The 17,826-nt window shown below is 42.8% G+C and overlaps 1 protein-coding gene across 5 annotated transcripts in view; it reads left to right on the top strand.

Moving 5' to 3' along the window:
* The window catches only part of DGKH (diacylglycerol kinase eta), a 215,421-nt gene that overhangs the window by 133,617 nt on the left and 63,978 nt on the right, over nt 1-17,826 (top strand). For all 5 annotated transcript variants that reach the window (XM_044286089.1, XM_044286090.1, XM_044286092.1 and 2 more), the window contains 4 exons: nt 6,020-6,124; nt 8,005-8,137; nt 15,447-15,553; nt 16,361-16,486. In XM_044286089.1, coding sequence (XP_044142024.1) covers nt 6,020-6,124; nt 8,005-8,137; nt 15,447-15,553; nt 16,361-16,486 — 471 coding nt within the window. The remainder of the gene's footprint in view (nt 1-6,019; nt 6,125-8,004; nt 8,138-15,446; nt 15,554-16,360; nt 16,487-17,826) is intronic.

The raw sequence follows: 17,826 nt of genomic DNA, 5'->3' as shown, positions 1-17,826 counted from the left end.
TTTCTTAAAATGTTTTTTTTTTTTTTTTTTTTTTTTTTTTTTTTTTGTTCTTCGTCCAAACAGAACTAGAATCTTACAGTTAAAAATAACCGTGAATACAGTCATTCTCATTTTAGATGTGGGCTGCCCTCTTCCTATTAGATGTAACTAGTTGTAAACCCTTACGGCATGCTCTACTACTTTTTAGGTGTACTCTGTTATTACATGCTTGTAGCTTTTTGTTAACTTCACTGGTATTTTTACTTTGAGGGGCTATACCTTATCATAGTGTTTCTCTTAGGCTAGGGCTACACAGTGAGTCGCTGTCGCGGCCAGGACTCCTGAGTAGCGATGATCAAATAGAAAGGAATCCAATGCGGCGATCACATTCAATCCATTGCGGCGATCACCGCTACTCAACAATCCTGGCCGCGGATAGCCCTAGCCTTAGGCCATGTTCACATCTGCACTAGTTATTTCCATTGTTCTGCTCCGTTAGCCGAGCAGAACCACGAAAATAACAGAAGTGCCGGATGTGGCACACAACTGAAACCAATGGAGCCATACAGACCACGTTGACCCTAATGAGGTTCATTTTTTTTATACTTTTTTAGCTGAATGCAGACTTTTTTGTCCTCTCTTTCTGGCAGAATATGCCACAGAGGGCCCAAGCGGTGCCTCCAACACAGATGTGACCTAACTATGCATATTTTGGCTCCTGTGGCACTGGTCCTGCTCAGCTTCCTCTCTAGTGCACTGCTAGTCAGTACAGTCACTGAAAGCAAACAGGAAGATATCACTTCAAAGCTTTCTCCATAGCATCACAGGCAAGGGGTGGCAGGCTACCGGGAGGATGTGAATTCAAACCCCTTCACTAACTAGTACTGCCAGAACCACCCATAATGACATGGACTTACTGTATTTATCCGGAACCCATACAGTTTACTCTAAAGCCACAAAAGATTTATTTGTTGACGCTATTTTTGCCTATCCAGCCTATCTGTGCGAACACACAGGCATCCTATGTACTAGTCTACTGCTTAATATACTCCTTGGAAACTTAAGGTGGCTATCCTGGGAAAAGTATCACCTATCCACAGAATAGGTTGCAGATATCTTATTATAGGGGGGGTGGGGGGGGGGGGGTCCAACTGCTGGAACCCCCAGCAACCCTGAGAATGAGGTGTCCCTGAGTCCCCTTTCTGAATGCAATGGTAGAGCATGTCAGTCCACCTCTCCATTGACTTCTATGGGACTGACGAAGTGAGGTCTAGCTCCATGAAAGTGAATAAAGCAGTGGACTGACAAGCACACTGCTGCTCCATTCACTGGGGTGATCCAGGGACCCTCAACCTTGGGGTTCCCATGGTCAGACCCCCACAATCCTGTGGGTAGGTAGTACTTTTCATGGGATAAACCTTGTAATAAACCTCTGAAAGCCATTTATGATTGATTTGTTCAAAAAACGGCATTTAATTAAAGGGGTTGTCCTGTATTTCTATATTGATGGCGACTCCTCAGTATATACATCCCACACCTTCGCCAGTGCAGCAGTCCTGGTGCCGACACTACGCATCCATACTGGACGGAGCTGACAACTGCTCCCACTGGCGTGAAGTGCTACACAGTGGACAGAGCTGTGCGCCTCCGGTGCCTACTTCCATCAGCGGAGCTACATGGTAGCAGCTGATCAGTGGCGGCGCAGAACGTTGGACCCCCACCATCAGTTATTGATGTCCTGTTCTGATGGTAGACAATCAATATTAAAGTATTGGACAGCCCTGTTAATGTTCACAAACTGTAAAAGCTTATGTTAGATTGTGCAGACACACCTGACACGGCGGGTTTTTGCAGTTGAAACTATGGCATCTCACTGCTTGGAGTCTTTATTATCACTCATGGAGGGACCTCTATGTAAAGAACTGTGCACACATTGAGTTATTGTGGTAATCTCCTGGGATTGTATGGAAGGGATGTCCTCCATTAGCCCTTTATGTCGTTTGGAGAGTAGTCATGTTCTTAAACTGTGAAGTTAGTGTTACTGGTGATGGACTAATTTATTGTTAGTAGGTTGCAGCATTGGCGACAGTTTGGGCAGAAATGATTATATGCTACCAAAAAAAAGGCTTTCCTACGTCTGCCAATCCCTGAAAATGGACAAGTCCACTGCGTTCCAAATTATTATGCAAATTGGACTCGGGCTGTGTAGTGTAGTTTCCAACGTTGAGAGCTGCCATACAGTTACACTCGGGCTGTGTAGTGTAGTTTCCAACGATGAGAGCTGCCATACAGTTACCCTCGGGCTGTGTAGTGTAGTTTCGGATGATGAGAGCTGCCATACAGTTATGCTCGGGCTGTGTAGTGTAGTTTTGGATGATGAGAGCTGCCATACAGTTACACTCGGGCTGTGTAGTGTAGTTTTGGAAGATGAGAGCTGCCATACAGTTACGTTCGGGCTGTGTAGTGTAGTTTTGGATGATGAGAGCTGCCATACAGTTATGCTCGGGCTGTGTAGTGTAGTTTTGGATGATGAGAGCTGCCATACAGTTACACTCGGGCTGTGTAGTGTAGTTTTGGATGATGAGAGCTGCCATACAGTTACACTCGGGCTGTGTAGTGTAGTTTCCAACTATGAGAGCTGCCATACAGTTACTCGGGCTGTGTAGTGTAGTTTTGGATGATGAGAGCTGCCATACAGTTACTCGGGCTGTGTAGTGTAGTTTTGGATGATGAGAGCTGCCATACAGTTACGTTCGGGCTGTGTAGTGTAGTTTTGGATGATGAGAACTGCCATACAGTTACGTTCGGGCTGTGTAGTGTAGTTTTGGATGATGAGAGCTGCCATACAGTTACACTCGGGCTGTGTAGTGTAGTTTTGGATGATGAGAGCTGCCATACAGTTACCCTCAGGCTGTGTAGTGTAGTTTTGGTTGATGAGTGCTGCCATACAGTTACACTCGGGCTGTGTAGTGTAGTTTTGGCCGATGAGAGCTGCCATACAGTTACGTTCGGGCTGTGTAGTTTTGGACGATGAGAGCTGCCATACAGTTACCCTCGGGCTGTGTAATGTAGTTTTGGATGATGAGAGCTGCCATACAGTTACCCCTCGGGCTGTGTAATGTAGTTTTGGATGATGAGAGCTGCCATACAGTTACGTTCGGGCTGTGTAGTGTAGTTTTGGACGATGAGAGCTGCCATACAGTTACCCTCGGGCTGTGTAGTGTAGTTTCGGATGATGAGAGCTGCCATACAGTTGCACTTGGGCTGTGTAGTGTAGTTTCGGATGATGAGAGCTGCCATACAGTTACCCTCAGGCTGTGTAGTGTAGTTTTGGTTGATGAGTGCTGCCATACAGTTACACTCGGGCTGTGTAGTGTAGTTTTGGCCGATGAGAGCTGCCATACAGTTACGTTCGGGCTGTGTAGTTTTGGACGATGAGAGCTGCCATACAGTTACCCTCGGGCTGTGTAATGTAGTTTTGGATGATGAGAGCTGCCATACAGTTACCCCTCGGGCTGTGTAATGTAGTTTTGGATGATGAGAGCTGCCATACAGTTACGTTCGGGCTGTGTAGTGTAGTTTTGGACGATGAGAGCTGCCATACAGTTACCCTCGGGCTGTGTAGTGTAGTTTCGGATGATGAGAGCTGCCATACAGTTGCACTTGGGCTGTGTAGTGTAGTTTCGGATGATGAGAGCTGCCATACAGTTATGCTTGGACATAATTACATGTTTTTGTACCATGTTCGTAGTAATATTAGTGTTGATCCTTGACATCTAAAAGTATACATATTGATGCAAGTATGATTAGGAAGTGCTATGGCTTCTCAGTCTGGCTAATTACAAGATGGTGTTGCTGAATGGACAGGGTCAGCGGGTTCTGCCTGCTTGAGTAGCTGAAGCGCATTTTTTCGGAAGAAAAAGAATCCATTGTACGGGGTATAGAAGGTGAAGCGTGCTCATTTATTTTCCTTATTGCTGAATCTTGTTCCATCAGAGATCTCCCACACAGTTTCCATGCAGTCAGCCAGTCTCCCACTTTTGATGCGCTTTATTCTGTAGACACAATGTGAAAACCCTTCTTTTGTATGATAACATGTATGGAACCTGTGCAAGTTTCTATTACTAAAGCCTTTTTTTTTTTTTTTTTTCTTGTCAAAATGGCAAAATGCAGGTCTATTTTAATTTCAGTATCTTTTAAATTGAAGGTTTCAGTTCCTTCACAACTAAAATGACTGCATAGAAAGAATATGATACGTTCCTTGTTTTTCTTGAAATGATTTGACTACGACATATAAATATAACCGTGTTGCTAAGAAAACAGAGATAACTTTTTCTTTATTATTTCTATTAAACTTCCTTCTTTCCACACAATCACAAAAACAACTATTAACTAGAATTTTAAGAACGTGCCTCATTAATGCAAGCAGTGATTATATTCTGAAGTGATAGATAAATATGAGACACCCTTTTATTTTTAAAGGGATTGTACAGTTTCTAAAACCCGTTTTCGTAAGCCTTGTAAAGGAATGAAATTCTGAAGTAGTAGTGGAGGACTTCTCTGCTCTGGATGTCCATCTCACATAGTGGGGAGCGTCTCTCGCCTATCCTGTCCTGCATTACACAGACAACCTATTGATTTCAGTAGACTCCGTTCAGTAATTCATTGTCCCTGTGGTGGCACTGCAGGGAAATTGAACACCTAGGACTCTTTTTGTACTGGCCAAACAAGCATTCATAAAAACTTTGGTTCCCACTCATTGCCCCATGTAAACAGGGCTGCCATCAGACGACAAATGATCGACTGATCGGACGTTTTATGTCGGTGTACAAATGCTTCCCAAGTAAACAGGAGATGAGCTGCTATCCTATGTAAACTGAGGGACAAGCAATAATACAATGGTCCCTCAAGAAACAATGGCCTCGGGGTGCAATATTTTCAACATTCAATCATCCAGCATAAGTTGAAAGTAGACTCAACATGCAATGCCTCAGACACAAGCAATGAACGTTGCCGTTTCCCTAGTATAAGATCTGTGTTGGTGTCTAGTAGCTCCTCTGGTACTACATGTTCTGTGCTGCCCCCTATCTGTGCCCGCTGAGCCGTTCCTCTGGACACCAGGTGAGAAGCAGCTTCATTTTATTTTTCTGGTCCATGGATGTACTACACAAAACCCTGAAGAAGCTCCTGTCCTCACCATAGATGGTGATTTCCAGCTTCCAGCATCTATTCCTGGCTGTTATGTTAAAGGACTTGCTTTATCTGTCTTGGTGATCTTCTTATGTTTCTTAAGTCTTCATTTTCTGTCATCTTGGCATGACATTTCGGGGCTTTGGATCCAATAACTAGTTTTCTTTAGAGTTATGGACTGAAGTTACAATGATTTCAGTTTATAATGTAACTTGCGAGACCACCGTACGGTTGGTATAAAGGCTTCTTCAATAAGCACCGATCAGTTTGTGAGATCGTTGATCGGTGCTCATTATAACCTTGCAGCAGGCTTGGTAAATGGACCCTTACTACCAGGTTTTCCCCAGAGATAAGAGCTGAACACTTTGTGATCCACTTATTGTTAAGAAACCCTTTTAGCGAGAATGGAGTGTCCAGGGTGGAGAACCCCTTTATGGTGGTGGTCCGTGTATTGATGGCTGTGTGGTGTGAAGCCATTTCCAGCCAGAGAGCAAAGTGATTGTGTAGCCTCTCCGTCATAAACCTCCAGAGTTTTATCAGGGAAGACTTTTTGCTCCTTCCTTTTTCCCTTCCGTAAGAGAAATCTTACAAATGAGTCTGCTGGGATCAGGATAAGTCTTGCTTGCGGTGGTTTACAGGGAGATGAAAGTGGTCTCTCCCCCCACTCTCAGACACAGCATTTTTCATGAAGACAGTATGCAAAGCTTAAATGATTATGCAGCTCTGAAGAACATCTGATCAGAGCAAGTGAGGCGCGTTCCCTGGATCTGCGCTCAGCTTTCACAGCGCTGCCACACTCTGTTAGATCTGCAGCTTTTTAAAATGTTCTTACTCCTTTTGTCTCTCACAGATAATCACTCCTTTTAGAAGACTCATATTGTGTGCAGAGAACAGGAAAGAAATGGAGGATTGGATCAGCTCCTTGAAGTCGGTGCAATCCAGAGAGCATTACGAGGTAGGAAATATCTTTGTGATGAAATGAAACTTGTAAGATGTGCCGAGCAGTGACCTCAGACGGTAATTGCCACTCTGACTGTAGGTTACTGATTTAAAGTGGTTGCGTACCTTTTGGAGGGATGGGCAAATCCACCTGTTTGGCAGACCTGCGAAGGGAAGCATACTTACCTGGCTGCTGGCTCCTTCTCTTCCCAGCCTTGGCATCTCTGCCCGGCCGCCTGGAGACTTCCGCTTTGACCCCACTGCAGGCGTCACTAGCCGCAGGGTTGACCTGTCTCCCTTGCCTCACATAACCATTTGTCACGACGCAAGGTGAACGAGTCACCGCTGTGGTCAGCGACATTAAAACGGGAGCTGGCAAGTATGCTTCCCTTCGGATGTCTGCGCCCCAAAAGGTGCACAATCCCTTTAAGTGCATTTTGTAGTGCTGGGGCGTTATATCATCTGACCTAAAGCGGCGAGACAGCCTTCTTCTGACATTTTAGGAAGTTGTAGTATTCAAGTGTTTTATTATGTTTATTCCACTGCATTTATGTGGACATGTAACACATCCGGAAAATATTTCTAGCAGTATAGCAAAGATATTTTATTTTTTATGTCAAATACAGTTGAATAGGAACGTTTCATTTTGTTTTGTACCTGTGATGGGTGAGCTTAGTTTTGATTTATTTTCGAGATTGGTGAAAGCATAAGAGCAGCAATTATGCTAAAAAGAGCATGTATATCCCTTACATCCTATTTTCCTGATATACAGTATAGTCTCCTCGACCACCCACAGATTTCTCCCTATGCACAGTAATGGTGAGGTCGGGGGAGAATGCATGCCATAAATATATAGAACTACTTGCTAGGGACGCATGCATCACATTTCAAGGAATAACCTGTAAGTTCTCCCAAACTACAGCACATTAACATGTAAGTGACAGACTACTGAAGTGAGTGTGTCTGTACATACCTTATACCAGTGATGGCTATCCTCCGGCACTCCAGCTGTGGTGAAACTATGACTCCCAGCATGCTCCATTCATTTCTAGGGAGTTCTGAGAAGAGCCAAGCAAGTGTGCACCTTGGGAGTTGTAGTTTTACCACTGCTGGGGAGTTGTAGTTTTACCACTGCTGGAGTGCCAGAGGTTAGCCATCACAGCCTTATACTGTCCTTTCACTTAAGTTTTTATTACTGTATATGTATTTGTGCTTTTTGTGGCTTAAAAAATGCATTTCATGCATGTTTTAAAGCATTTTTGGTGGCTTTTTTTAAATGATTTTTTAACATGCATTTTTGTCATGGGTTTTCCAGTCATATACAGTAGCTTGTAAAAAAAAAGCTGACAAACGGGGGAAAAAACAGTTTGTAGTACATTTTATATATTTCTTATTGACTTAAGGCTAACATCTGACCACCAGGTTTTTTTTGGGGTAAAATAAGGTAGGAAAAAAACATTGCAAAAAGTGCTACATATGAAATCCGCCTAAAGAAAGCATCTCTCCTGTGCTTGTCATAACCACATTTTACAAATAAAATACATAAAAATCTGCTAGAAATCCACATGGTGTCACATGTGGGTAAATTGTATAAATATGTGCATCCCAAACCGCCTGATGTCCTCCGGTTTGGCGACACTACTTGGTGACCAAATGGCTTTTGAGCTACTCGTTCAGGCAAAACTGGAGGCTTTTGTTTTGTTGTTCACAATGAATGAAATACGGTGCAATGTTCTAAACTGTAATGGTTTTATGTTTAAACCGTCAGATCCTGTTCTGTGTTTTTTTTCTTTCTTTTTTTTTTTCTTCTTTTTGTGTGCTTTTAGATTGTCAGTGCAAAAAATTGATGTACCGTAGCTGTACTGCCAAATTTTGTTTCAACTTCTCCCTTGTTAGACCGCACAGTTTAATGTGGAACATTTCTCAGGAATGCATAACTGGTACGCCTGCTCCCACGCCCGCCCTACCTTCTGTAATGTGTGCCGGGAAAGCCTCTCGGGGGTCACCTCTCATGGGCTGTCTTGTGAAGGTATGTGACAACTGAATATTTTAACTGCCTACATATTACGTGTGTGAGAGTTCTAAAATGGTAGCAAATCAGAATGGCCGAGAAACTGGGGGAGTCTTCAACCTCTTCTCCCAATTTCTTTTCTTTTGTGTTCGTATCACTGATACTGCGTGAAAACCTTTATGTTACTGTTTTTCTGCAAAGATCTGCGTGTAGAGGTGCATTCACACGACCGTAAGTGTTTTGCTATTCGCAGACCCGCCAAACATGGATACCAGCCGTTTGCATGCCGTATCATGGTGCAGACCCATTGACTTCAATGGGTCTACGTGCTGCGGTAAAGTATAGGACATGCCTCTGTGTTTTGCGGATCTACGGTTTACAGACCATAAAACGCTTATAGTGAATTCGCCCTTAATGCGATTCCAAATAATATACCACTTTCCTTTTTCTGGGATGGTGTAAATTCCGTTATTCGTGTCATTTCCTTCTAATTGACATGACAAAATATGTAATATTCTTTTCCAATTAAACCATTGACTGATACATTTTATAATAAATCAATCATGGTGGATAAAATATACTGGTCATGTATGTATCAGTGTGTGAGTGGCGGTATACTCTACACCCACAATTAGAAGAAAGTATACAAGAAAAGCGACCATTAGGCCAGCAGTACACAGCAACTTGTGTATGCAGGACATAAAGTCACAATGCCATGTTGCTGGAATCACTACTAGTGATAGGGAATGTGGCTGCTCTTCAAATCATGTCCCAGTACCTTGTACGAGCCACATTTCCTGTCACGGGTACTAATGTGGCGGCATGACATTGCCATCTTATGTCGCACATAAATAAGTTGCCATCTAGCCTTAGCCTAAAATTCATTTCAGTAGCAGACATGCCAGAAATCTGGAGGTATTCATAGTTCCTAAGATGTCTTCAGCAGCGAGGGCTACAATGATTTGGACCCAAGTGTCTTCACCTACTAAGAGTAGGAAGGAAAGAAAAGCACATCTAGGGTGAAAATGTCCAGCAATTCATATGGCATGCATTTTAGATGGCTTATTTTCGGATGGTTTTGCTCCATTTTATTGGATGCTTTTTGGTATATGATACCTATTATGTCCGGTTACAAACAATACTAGACTTGATTTTGTAGCGAGACCTATGAACAGGGAAAATTTCCCATTTTCCATACAGCCACATGCTCTTGAGCCGACTCTACTGTTCCAAGGCATAAGGAAAACTTACTGATTATGGATTTTCTAAGTAAAAGCTCTCAACCTACAGTATCTCAGGAAGCAGCGGAATTGGACTGTAGGGTAAAAGTATTTAATGGTCTTCTGGCTTTTGTTGACTAACGGTCACCTGAAGAACTTCCAGGCATATTCCTGGTTAGTCTCTTAAATGGAGTCCCCAGAGAGTGGTGGGCTAATTACTTTTTCTTAGTTATATGTCTGTTTTAAAAAGTCTGTTTTGTGGCCACAAGCTAATAGAGAAGGAGGAATAATGGACTCCTTATAGTAGTTTTTTTTTTTTTTTTTTTTTTGCTTGTTTTGACCATGGTGTAAGCTTCTATTCCCTTTTCTATAGATCTGACTTGTTTAGCAGAGTCTTTGCTTTGATGTTTTTTTCGAGGACGTTTCCTTGATGTCAGTCATCTTGTTCTCTAAATCTGCAGAAACCTTATTGTAACATAATAACATAGTACATAAGGCTGAAAACAGGCATTTGTCCATCCAGTTCGGCCTGTTATCCTGCAAGTTGATCCAGAGGAAGGCAAAAAAACAAACAAAAAAACTGTGAGGTATAAACCAATTTTCCCCACTTTAGGGGAATAAAAAATTCCTTCCCGACTCCAATCGGGCAATCAGAATAACTCCCTGGATCAACGACCCTTCTCTAGTAGCTATAGCCTGTAATATTATTACGCTCCAGAAATACATCCAGGCCCCTCTTGAATTCCTTTATTATACTCACCATCACCACCTCCTCAGGCAGAGAGTTCCATAGTCTCACTGCTCTTACCGTAAAGAATCCTTTTCTATGTTTGTGTACAAACCTTCTTTCCTCCAGACGCAGAGGATGTCCCCTTGTCACAGTCACAGTCCTGGGGATAAATAGAAGATGGGATAGATCTCTGTACTGACCCCTGATATATTTATACATAGTAATTAGATCTCCCCTCAGTCGTCTTTTTTCTAAAGTGAATAGCCCTAATTTTGATAATCTTTTAGGGTACTGTAGTTGCCCCATTCCAGTTATTACTTTAGTTGCCCTCCTCTGTATCCTCTCCAGCTCTGCTATGTCTGCCTTGTTTACAGGAGCCCAGAACTGTACACAGTACTCCATGTGTGGTCTGACTAGCGATTTGTAAAGTGGTAGGACTATGTTCTTATCACGGGCATCTATGCCCCTTCTGATGCAACCCATTATCTTATTGGCCTTGGCAGCAGCTGCCTGACACTGTTTTTTGCAGCTTAGTTTGCTGTTTATTAAAATTCCTAGGTCCTTTTCCATGTCAGTGTTACTGAGTGTTTTACCATTTAGTGTGTACGGGGGATTTGCATTATTCCTTCCCATGTGCATAACTTTACATTTGTCAGTGTTAAACCTCATCTGCCACTTATCTGCCCAAGCCTCCAGTCTATCCAGATCCCTCTGTAGTAGTATACTGTCCTCTTCAGTGTAAATTACTTTACACAGTTTAGTGTCATCTGCCAAAATTGATATTTTACTATGCAAGCTTTCTACAACATCATTAATAAATATATTGAAGAGAATAGGGCCCAATACTGACCCCTGAGGTACCCCACTAGTGACAGTGACCCAATCTGAGTGTGTACCGTTAATAACCACCCTCTGTTTTCTATCACTGAGCCAGTTACTTACCCACATACAGATGTTTTCTCCCAGTCCGAGCATTCTCATTTTATATACTAACCTTTTATGTGGTACAGTGTCAAATGCTTTGGAGAAGTCCAGATATACGACATCCATTGATTCGCCGCTGTCAAGTCTAGAACTTACCTCCTCATAGAAACTGATTAAATTAGTTTGACATGACCGATATAGCGTTATTTGCTTATTTCCGTTGAGATGCTCTAACATAGCAGCTCTCAGAAAACCTTCAAACTGTTTACCCACAACAGATGTTAAACTTACTGGCCTATAGTTTCCAGGCTCTGTTTTTGGACCCTTTTTGAATATTGGCACCACATTTGCCATGTGCCAATCCTGTGGGACATTCCCTGTCAGTATAGAATCTGCAAATATCAGAAATAAGGGTCTGGCTATGACATTACTTAATTCCCTTAGGATACGGGGGTGTATGTCATCCGGTCCTGGCGATTTGTCTATTTTAATCTTTTTAAGTCGCTGATGTACTTCTTCCTGGGTCAGACAGGACACTTTTAATGGGGAATTTATTTTTACATTCTGCATGTCATCTGACAGTTTATTTTCCTCAGTCAATACATTGGAGAAAAAAATATTGTGTTCATTTTTTTTCTGCACAATTGACAGTATTAGGAAAGTCCAAGATACATATGGTAAATCTTTAACATGTTCACGAGGGCATGATCATTTAGAGTCCTCTTCATCCTGTCCAGTAGCCCATCACTTATTTCCTGGTACTCCGATATCCCACACTTGGTGACCACATTAGGCCCTGTCGTCATTGGGGTTCACTATCTGAGATGACAATACACATGAGATTGCTGTCAGATAATCTTTCCGAACATGTCTACAACACAAGCTTTGATCCCCCTTATGAGGTAATGGGCTGCCAGACGTGCACTGATCGGCCAAAACATTGAACCCATTGTCGGGAGAACTGAGCAGCATTGATTATCTTCTGACAATGGGTGGGATAAACGATTTAGAAAGTGAAGTGTAAGGATCTGATTGACTATGACAGTGGCCAGATAGTAATGGCTAAACAACTTGGTCAGACCGTCTCTAAAACCGCAGGTCTTGTGGGGTATTTCTTACATGCAGAGGTTTGTCCCTACTAAAAGTGGTCCAGTGAAGGACAATCCATAGTAATCTCCATGAATACAGATTTTATGTAAGCTATGACTACTTAAAGGGGTTTATATCATATCAGACATTAGTGGCATATAGCTAGGATATATAACCAACGTCATATATGTAGGTGCCGTGATGGGCCCCTGAAAGTGAAAGGGAGCACACCACACAAGCGTGGCCCCCACTCCATTCACCTCTGGCCAGCACTTGACTATTTTTGGAACTCCCATAGAAATGATTTTAGGGTGGCCACGTTCACTTCAGAGTACCTGTACTTGAAATAGGAGTGGGTCCTAGTGATGTGCACCCAATGTCTGAGATGAGCCAACCCCCTTTGACTACTATAACGTCATCAAAAGTATTGCTTCCCTGTCAGCAGATTTGTACCTATGACATTGGCTGACCTGTTCCATGTGCACTTGGCATCTGAAGGCATCTGTGTTGGTGCCATGTTGATATGTGCCCGCATTGCTGAGAAAAATGTATTTTAATATATACAAATGAGCCTCTAGGAGCAACGGGGGCATTGCCGATACACCTATAGGCTCAGCTCCCCTTTGCTCCTAGAGGCTCATTTGCATATATTAAAACATTGTTTTTCTCAGCAATGCGGGCACATATGAACATGGGACCAACACAGAGGCCTTCAAATGCCAAGCGCACATACTACAGGTCAGACAGTTTCATAGGTACAAATCAGATCATTGAGCATGTTGGATGTCGGCATAGTCGGCTGCTGCCCCTTCCCCTGTCCTGAAATATATATGCATGCTGTTTGTAAGGGATGAGTGGATAGCTATTGGCCAACAGCTATTTAAAGGAAATCTGTCACCATGATTTTGGACGATTCTCTGCAGTACCACATGAGTAGTAGTAGTAGATATAAGGAATCCAGACTGCTTTTCTTTATTTGCCTACTGTCCCTGTCTCTGTTGTCATCTCTCAATGCTGTGCTGGAATAAATAGTCAGGACTGCTGTGCATGCGCACACGAGTCCTCTCCATTACAGCACAGCAGTCCGGACTGTGTATTTCAGGCAGCAGTGCCTGCTTTTGTCTGGTGTTCCGAATTCGCAGAAATATAAAATGATAACTGTATGGACAGAGTCAGATGAAACACAGATATGGCTGGATCCGAGCTCAGCAAGCTTCTCTGTCTCATAGCTTCTGATCCGTTTATGTACAAAAAGTAACCAGTCGTCATTAAACACATCATTTTGCGGTAGAACTCTGTGAAACGGTTAAATTAACATGTACATATTCCAGCTACGTATGAATACATTAATTAAGCATGAACACATTAATCACGTAATTAAGCTGGAGGTCACCCCTTATATGCTTATCTGCTACCCATTAGTCCTTGGTACTAGAAACTGGTACAGACTGGCATATTCTCGCCTAATCTACCCTTTTGCAGGAGATGATGTACGCAAGTGACCTTCTCTGTTACAGATACCATTTACTTTAATAACCTTCTAGTACATCAGGGGCTCTTTTTTTTTTGCCTGCATTTATTATTATACTGACAGTGAAGGAATTCGGGGTGGGTGGTGGGGCAGTAGTAAAATAAAAAGTAGTGACCTGGACTCCTGATCTGCTGTACTACCCATGTATTACTGCAGATAATAGTCCAAGATGGTGATTGGCGATGACAGATCTGGGTGTAGGCGCTAGTCTAGGTGCTGTAGATGGTACAAGGCATCTCCTGAATATGCTTGGGTTCCTTTTCTCCCATAGGCTGGTAGAGAGCTGGGTTTTGCTCGCTTGGCCACCACTTCTTGCATCTCCACATTGGAGGGTATGGCGATCCCTTGTTCTAGTCGTCGTTTCCTGTGACTGGAGACCCAACAGTCTAATACAGGCATTCTCAAACTGCGGCCCTCCAGCTGTTGCAAAACTACAACTCCCAGCATGCCCGAACAGCCTTCAGGTATCAGCCTACAGCAGGGCATTGTGGGAGTTGTAGTTTTACAACAGCTGGAGGGCCGCAGTTTGAGGATGCCTGGTCTAATATATATCATGTCATATGGACAGATGAGTGTTATTCATAGGATCCCCTCTAAAATACATAAGACTTGGTGGGGGCAGCCGGCATACCTGTTGACAGTTTCCAGGCAGCAGAGTATTTTTTCCTGCCTTCAATGAAATAAAATAAAAAAAACATAATGTAAAGGATTGTTTTTCCTTTTTTCCCGTTTGATGTCAAATAGAAGGAAATTTACTGTATACTCAGGCAGCAAGTTCTAAAAACAACCTGTGATTCCTTTGTGTTTGCCCTGGAAATAACCTACATTTTTCCTATGTGAATGATGCTTTCCACCCCTGTGCTAAATGCCTGATGGCGGCGATACAGGTGAAGCACACGTAAAACCTCACTGTTTAATTACTTCAGTATCGGTCAGACGTTACTCCAAACATTTACATAGAGAAATCAGATTTTCTTAAGTGTTTATTTTGTCACCAGCAAATGAGTGTGTGTTTAAAATAAAATCCATGGAGCTGCTGCTTGAGAGCGCCTGTGTCTGCAGTGATATTGGCATCAGGGAGGCAGGAAAGCCGCTATCTGTACACAGCCCCCTACAGGCAGCGCCTGCCCCTGGTAGATGCTGTAGATCCTAAGTAATTGCTTGTCACTCTGGCTTCTTGCTATATGTGCAGTGGAATAGCATACCGTGCTATCTCCACTTACAACACATTTTGCAATAGTTAAATAGACACTGTATATATAATATTTCTTTTTTAATTTAAAGCTGTTGGAATCAGACTTAAAGAGGACCTGTCACCGCTCCTGACATGTCTGTTTTAATAGCTTCATACATTCCCCATGTAATAACAATACTGGAGCATCTATTCTTATGTCTGTATGTTGTGCCATTCCTTTATTATTTCTACTAGAAGTTATGAATGAATTGCTAGCAGTCTGCAGTAAGGGTACAGAGGGGTGGGAACCAGTTGGGGTGTGTACCTGCACAGACTCACTCTGTCCAATCAGTGCTGCCATTTTCATCCTGTGCAGGTACACACCCCCAACTGGTTCCCACCCCTCTGTACCCTTACTGCAGACTGCTAGCAATTCATTCATAACTTCTAGCACAAATAATAGAGGAATGGCACAACACAGAGCCAAAAGAATAGATGTTCCAGAATTGTTATTACATGGGGAATGTATGAAGCTATTAAAACAGACATGTCAGGAGCGGTGAAAAGTCCTCTTTAGGAATCTGAGCAATGTCCTATACGCAGTCCGCCCTGGCATCAATGCAACCGTTTGTACTATTCTATCTCTCTCATTATTTTAGTGTGTAAATTTAAGGCTCATAAGAGATGTGCTGTAAGAGCTACAAACAACTGCAAGTGGACAACGCTAGCTTCCATTGGCAAAGATATCATTGAGGATGAGGATGGTGTGAGTATAGATATTGGCTTGTGCTTTGTATCTTTTTCTTTTCCCTGGAAACAACTTGCATGTTGGAAATACTACGTTTCTGCGACTTTTTCAAAAATCAATGCATCTTGAGGGTTTTTTACCACTTTTTCAGAAAAGGGCATGGCAAGTGAGAGAAGGCGGTGTGACCAACAGTTGCAACAAATTTTTCTTCATTTACGCCGGTTTTCTTGTGCACATGAAGCCAGAAATCTAGGGCAGCTCTGAGCCGTCTTAGATTTCTGTTTAGGCACACGGACTGCAGGAGGATGTGCCTATTTTTTTTACGAGATCTAAGCGTCGTCATAAATTAGTTGCATCCTCCGGCAGTGCAGGCGATATCAAGACCGGAGCTGCAAGCACGGGTCTTCATAAATCTCCCCCTTAGTGTCAATATGGCTCTATACCGAGAGATTAGTTATGAATGAATTGGCAGCAGTTTGCAACGATGGTCCAGATGGGTGCTAAAAGTTGAGGTTTGTCCCTCTACAGTCTGACACTATCCAATCAGTGCTGCCAATGCCAGTGTCAGACTGTGCAGGGACAAACCCCTAACTGGTAACACCCATCTGCTAACCATTCATTTGTAACTTCTAGCAGGAATAATAAAGGAATGGCACAACATACAGTCATAAGAATAGATGCCCCAGTATTATTACATGGGGAATGCATGAAGCTATTAAAACTGACAAATGTCAGGAGATGTGACATGTCCTCTTTAAGGCCACGGATGTAAGACATTTTGGTTGCCAGTGTTAATGACTTGCTATGTCCGATTTTTCTTTCCAGATAGCAATGCCTCATCAGTGGCTAGAAGGAAACTTGCCTGTCAGTGCCAAATGTGCAGTTTGTGATAAGACGTGTGGCAGTGTGTTACGCCTGCAGGATTGGCGGTGCCTTTGGTGTAAAGCAATGGTGAGAATGCTGTACTTTTCCTTTATCTAGACTTTACTGTTTACTTCGATTGTTGAATATTGTAAAATTCTATACATGCCATTCATTTCACAAGTTTATTGCCAGTAATAAGGTCATTGCAGTAAACTGTTGCACTTGGTGAAGGCGATTGACACCTGTAACATGTTAGTGGTTGCCTTGAAGAAAAATGTTGTAGTAAGTTTGTGTGTAAATTTAATTCCTTAATTCACTTTGAATGAAGTGTGCAATGTGCTCTTAGTTTTGACTTTTTTCATTTGGATGCGCTGGATGTAGCACAACTTCATTCCTGCGCTGCCCGTTAAAAGGGTCGTCTCACTTCAGCAAATGGCATTTATCATGTAGAGAAAGTTAATACAAGACACTTACTAATGTATTGTGATTGATTCATTTTTCCATCACATTATACACTGTTAATTTCCAGTGGTTATGACCACCCTGCAATCCAGCAGCGGTGGTCGTGCTTGCACACTGTAGTACAAGGTCCCAACCACTTTGTACATGTGCTGCAGCAGTGGCCATAACCCCTTGGTAGCGAGCAGTGGGTGTCCTCTTCTACTCAGCCTGTCTGATCTTTCCCCCCTTTGCCCTGCAGACTGCCTTGTTTGCCCTTCTCTATACACACTTTGATACAGTGCAGTCTGCCCTTTCTTGGTTTCTTTCCTCAATCTCTATTCTCTGCACTGCTACCAGTTCTTTTCCTTCCCTTCTGGTATATCTGGCACTGGGATACTGTGAGAGGAGGTAGGGGTAGAGCAGAGACAGACAACAGCAGCCAGGAGCAGTATGCTCCTGTCAAAAGCAGCAGTACAGCTAGCTATGTACAGGAGTTGCAAAGACTGTACAGCATAAAGAAAATTAACGATAAGAAAAATCAGTACAAAGATGTCTATATCCTTTAAATGGGTTTTCTGGTTTTTATCTACATCCTTTAAAATAATCATTTATTGAGGTAGCTGTGATTTTGTGATGCATTTCTTTATTGCTCCTCTCTTCTGTAATGGGCTGTGGTCACGTGACCATGTCCATGCAGCTCATTCTTATTTCCTGTGATATGTCCATGGGCGTGTCAAAGCAGCAACAGGGGCGGTGCATTGTATGTAACTAGCTGGGTGGGAGGAGCTGTAAACTAGCTGGGCTTGTTAGAGGCGGTGCTTGCGCTGTGGTAGAGAAAGGAGAAGCGCATCATGGGTTTGGTTGGATACAGCAACAGGAAGCACTACATACAAACTAACCAGAGGGATTTGTTACATGGTGAAAACTGATCAGGAGAGTCCAAATTGGGAAAAAAAAGGATGAAGAAGATGTACATGAGATAAGCA

Source organism: Bufo gargarizans, chromosome 3, assembly GCF_014858855.1.
Source record: "Bufo gargarizans isolate SCDJY-AF-19 chromosome 3, ASM1485885v1, whole genome shotgun sequence".
In the NCBI taxonomy this organism is placed as follows: Eukaryota; Metazoa; Chordata; class Amphibia; order Anura; family Bufonidae; genus Bufo; species Bufo gargarizans.
This window is presented reverse-complemented; position numbering and strand designations above follow the sequence as displayed.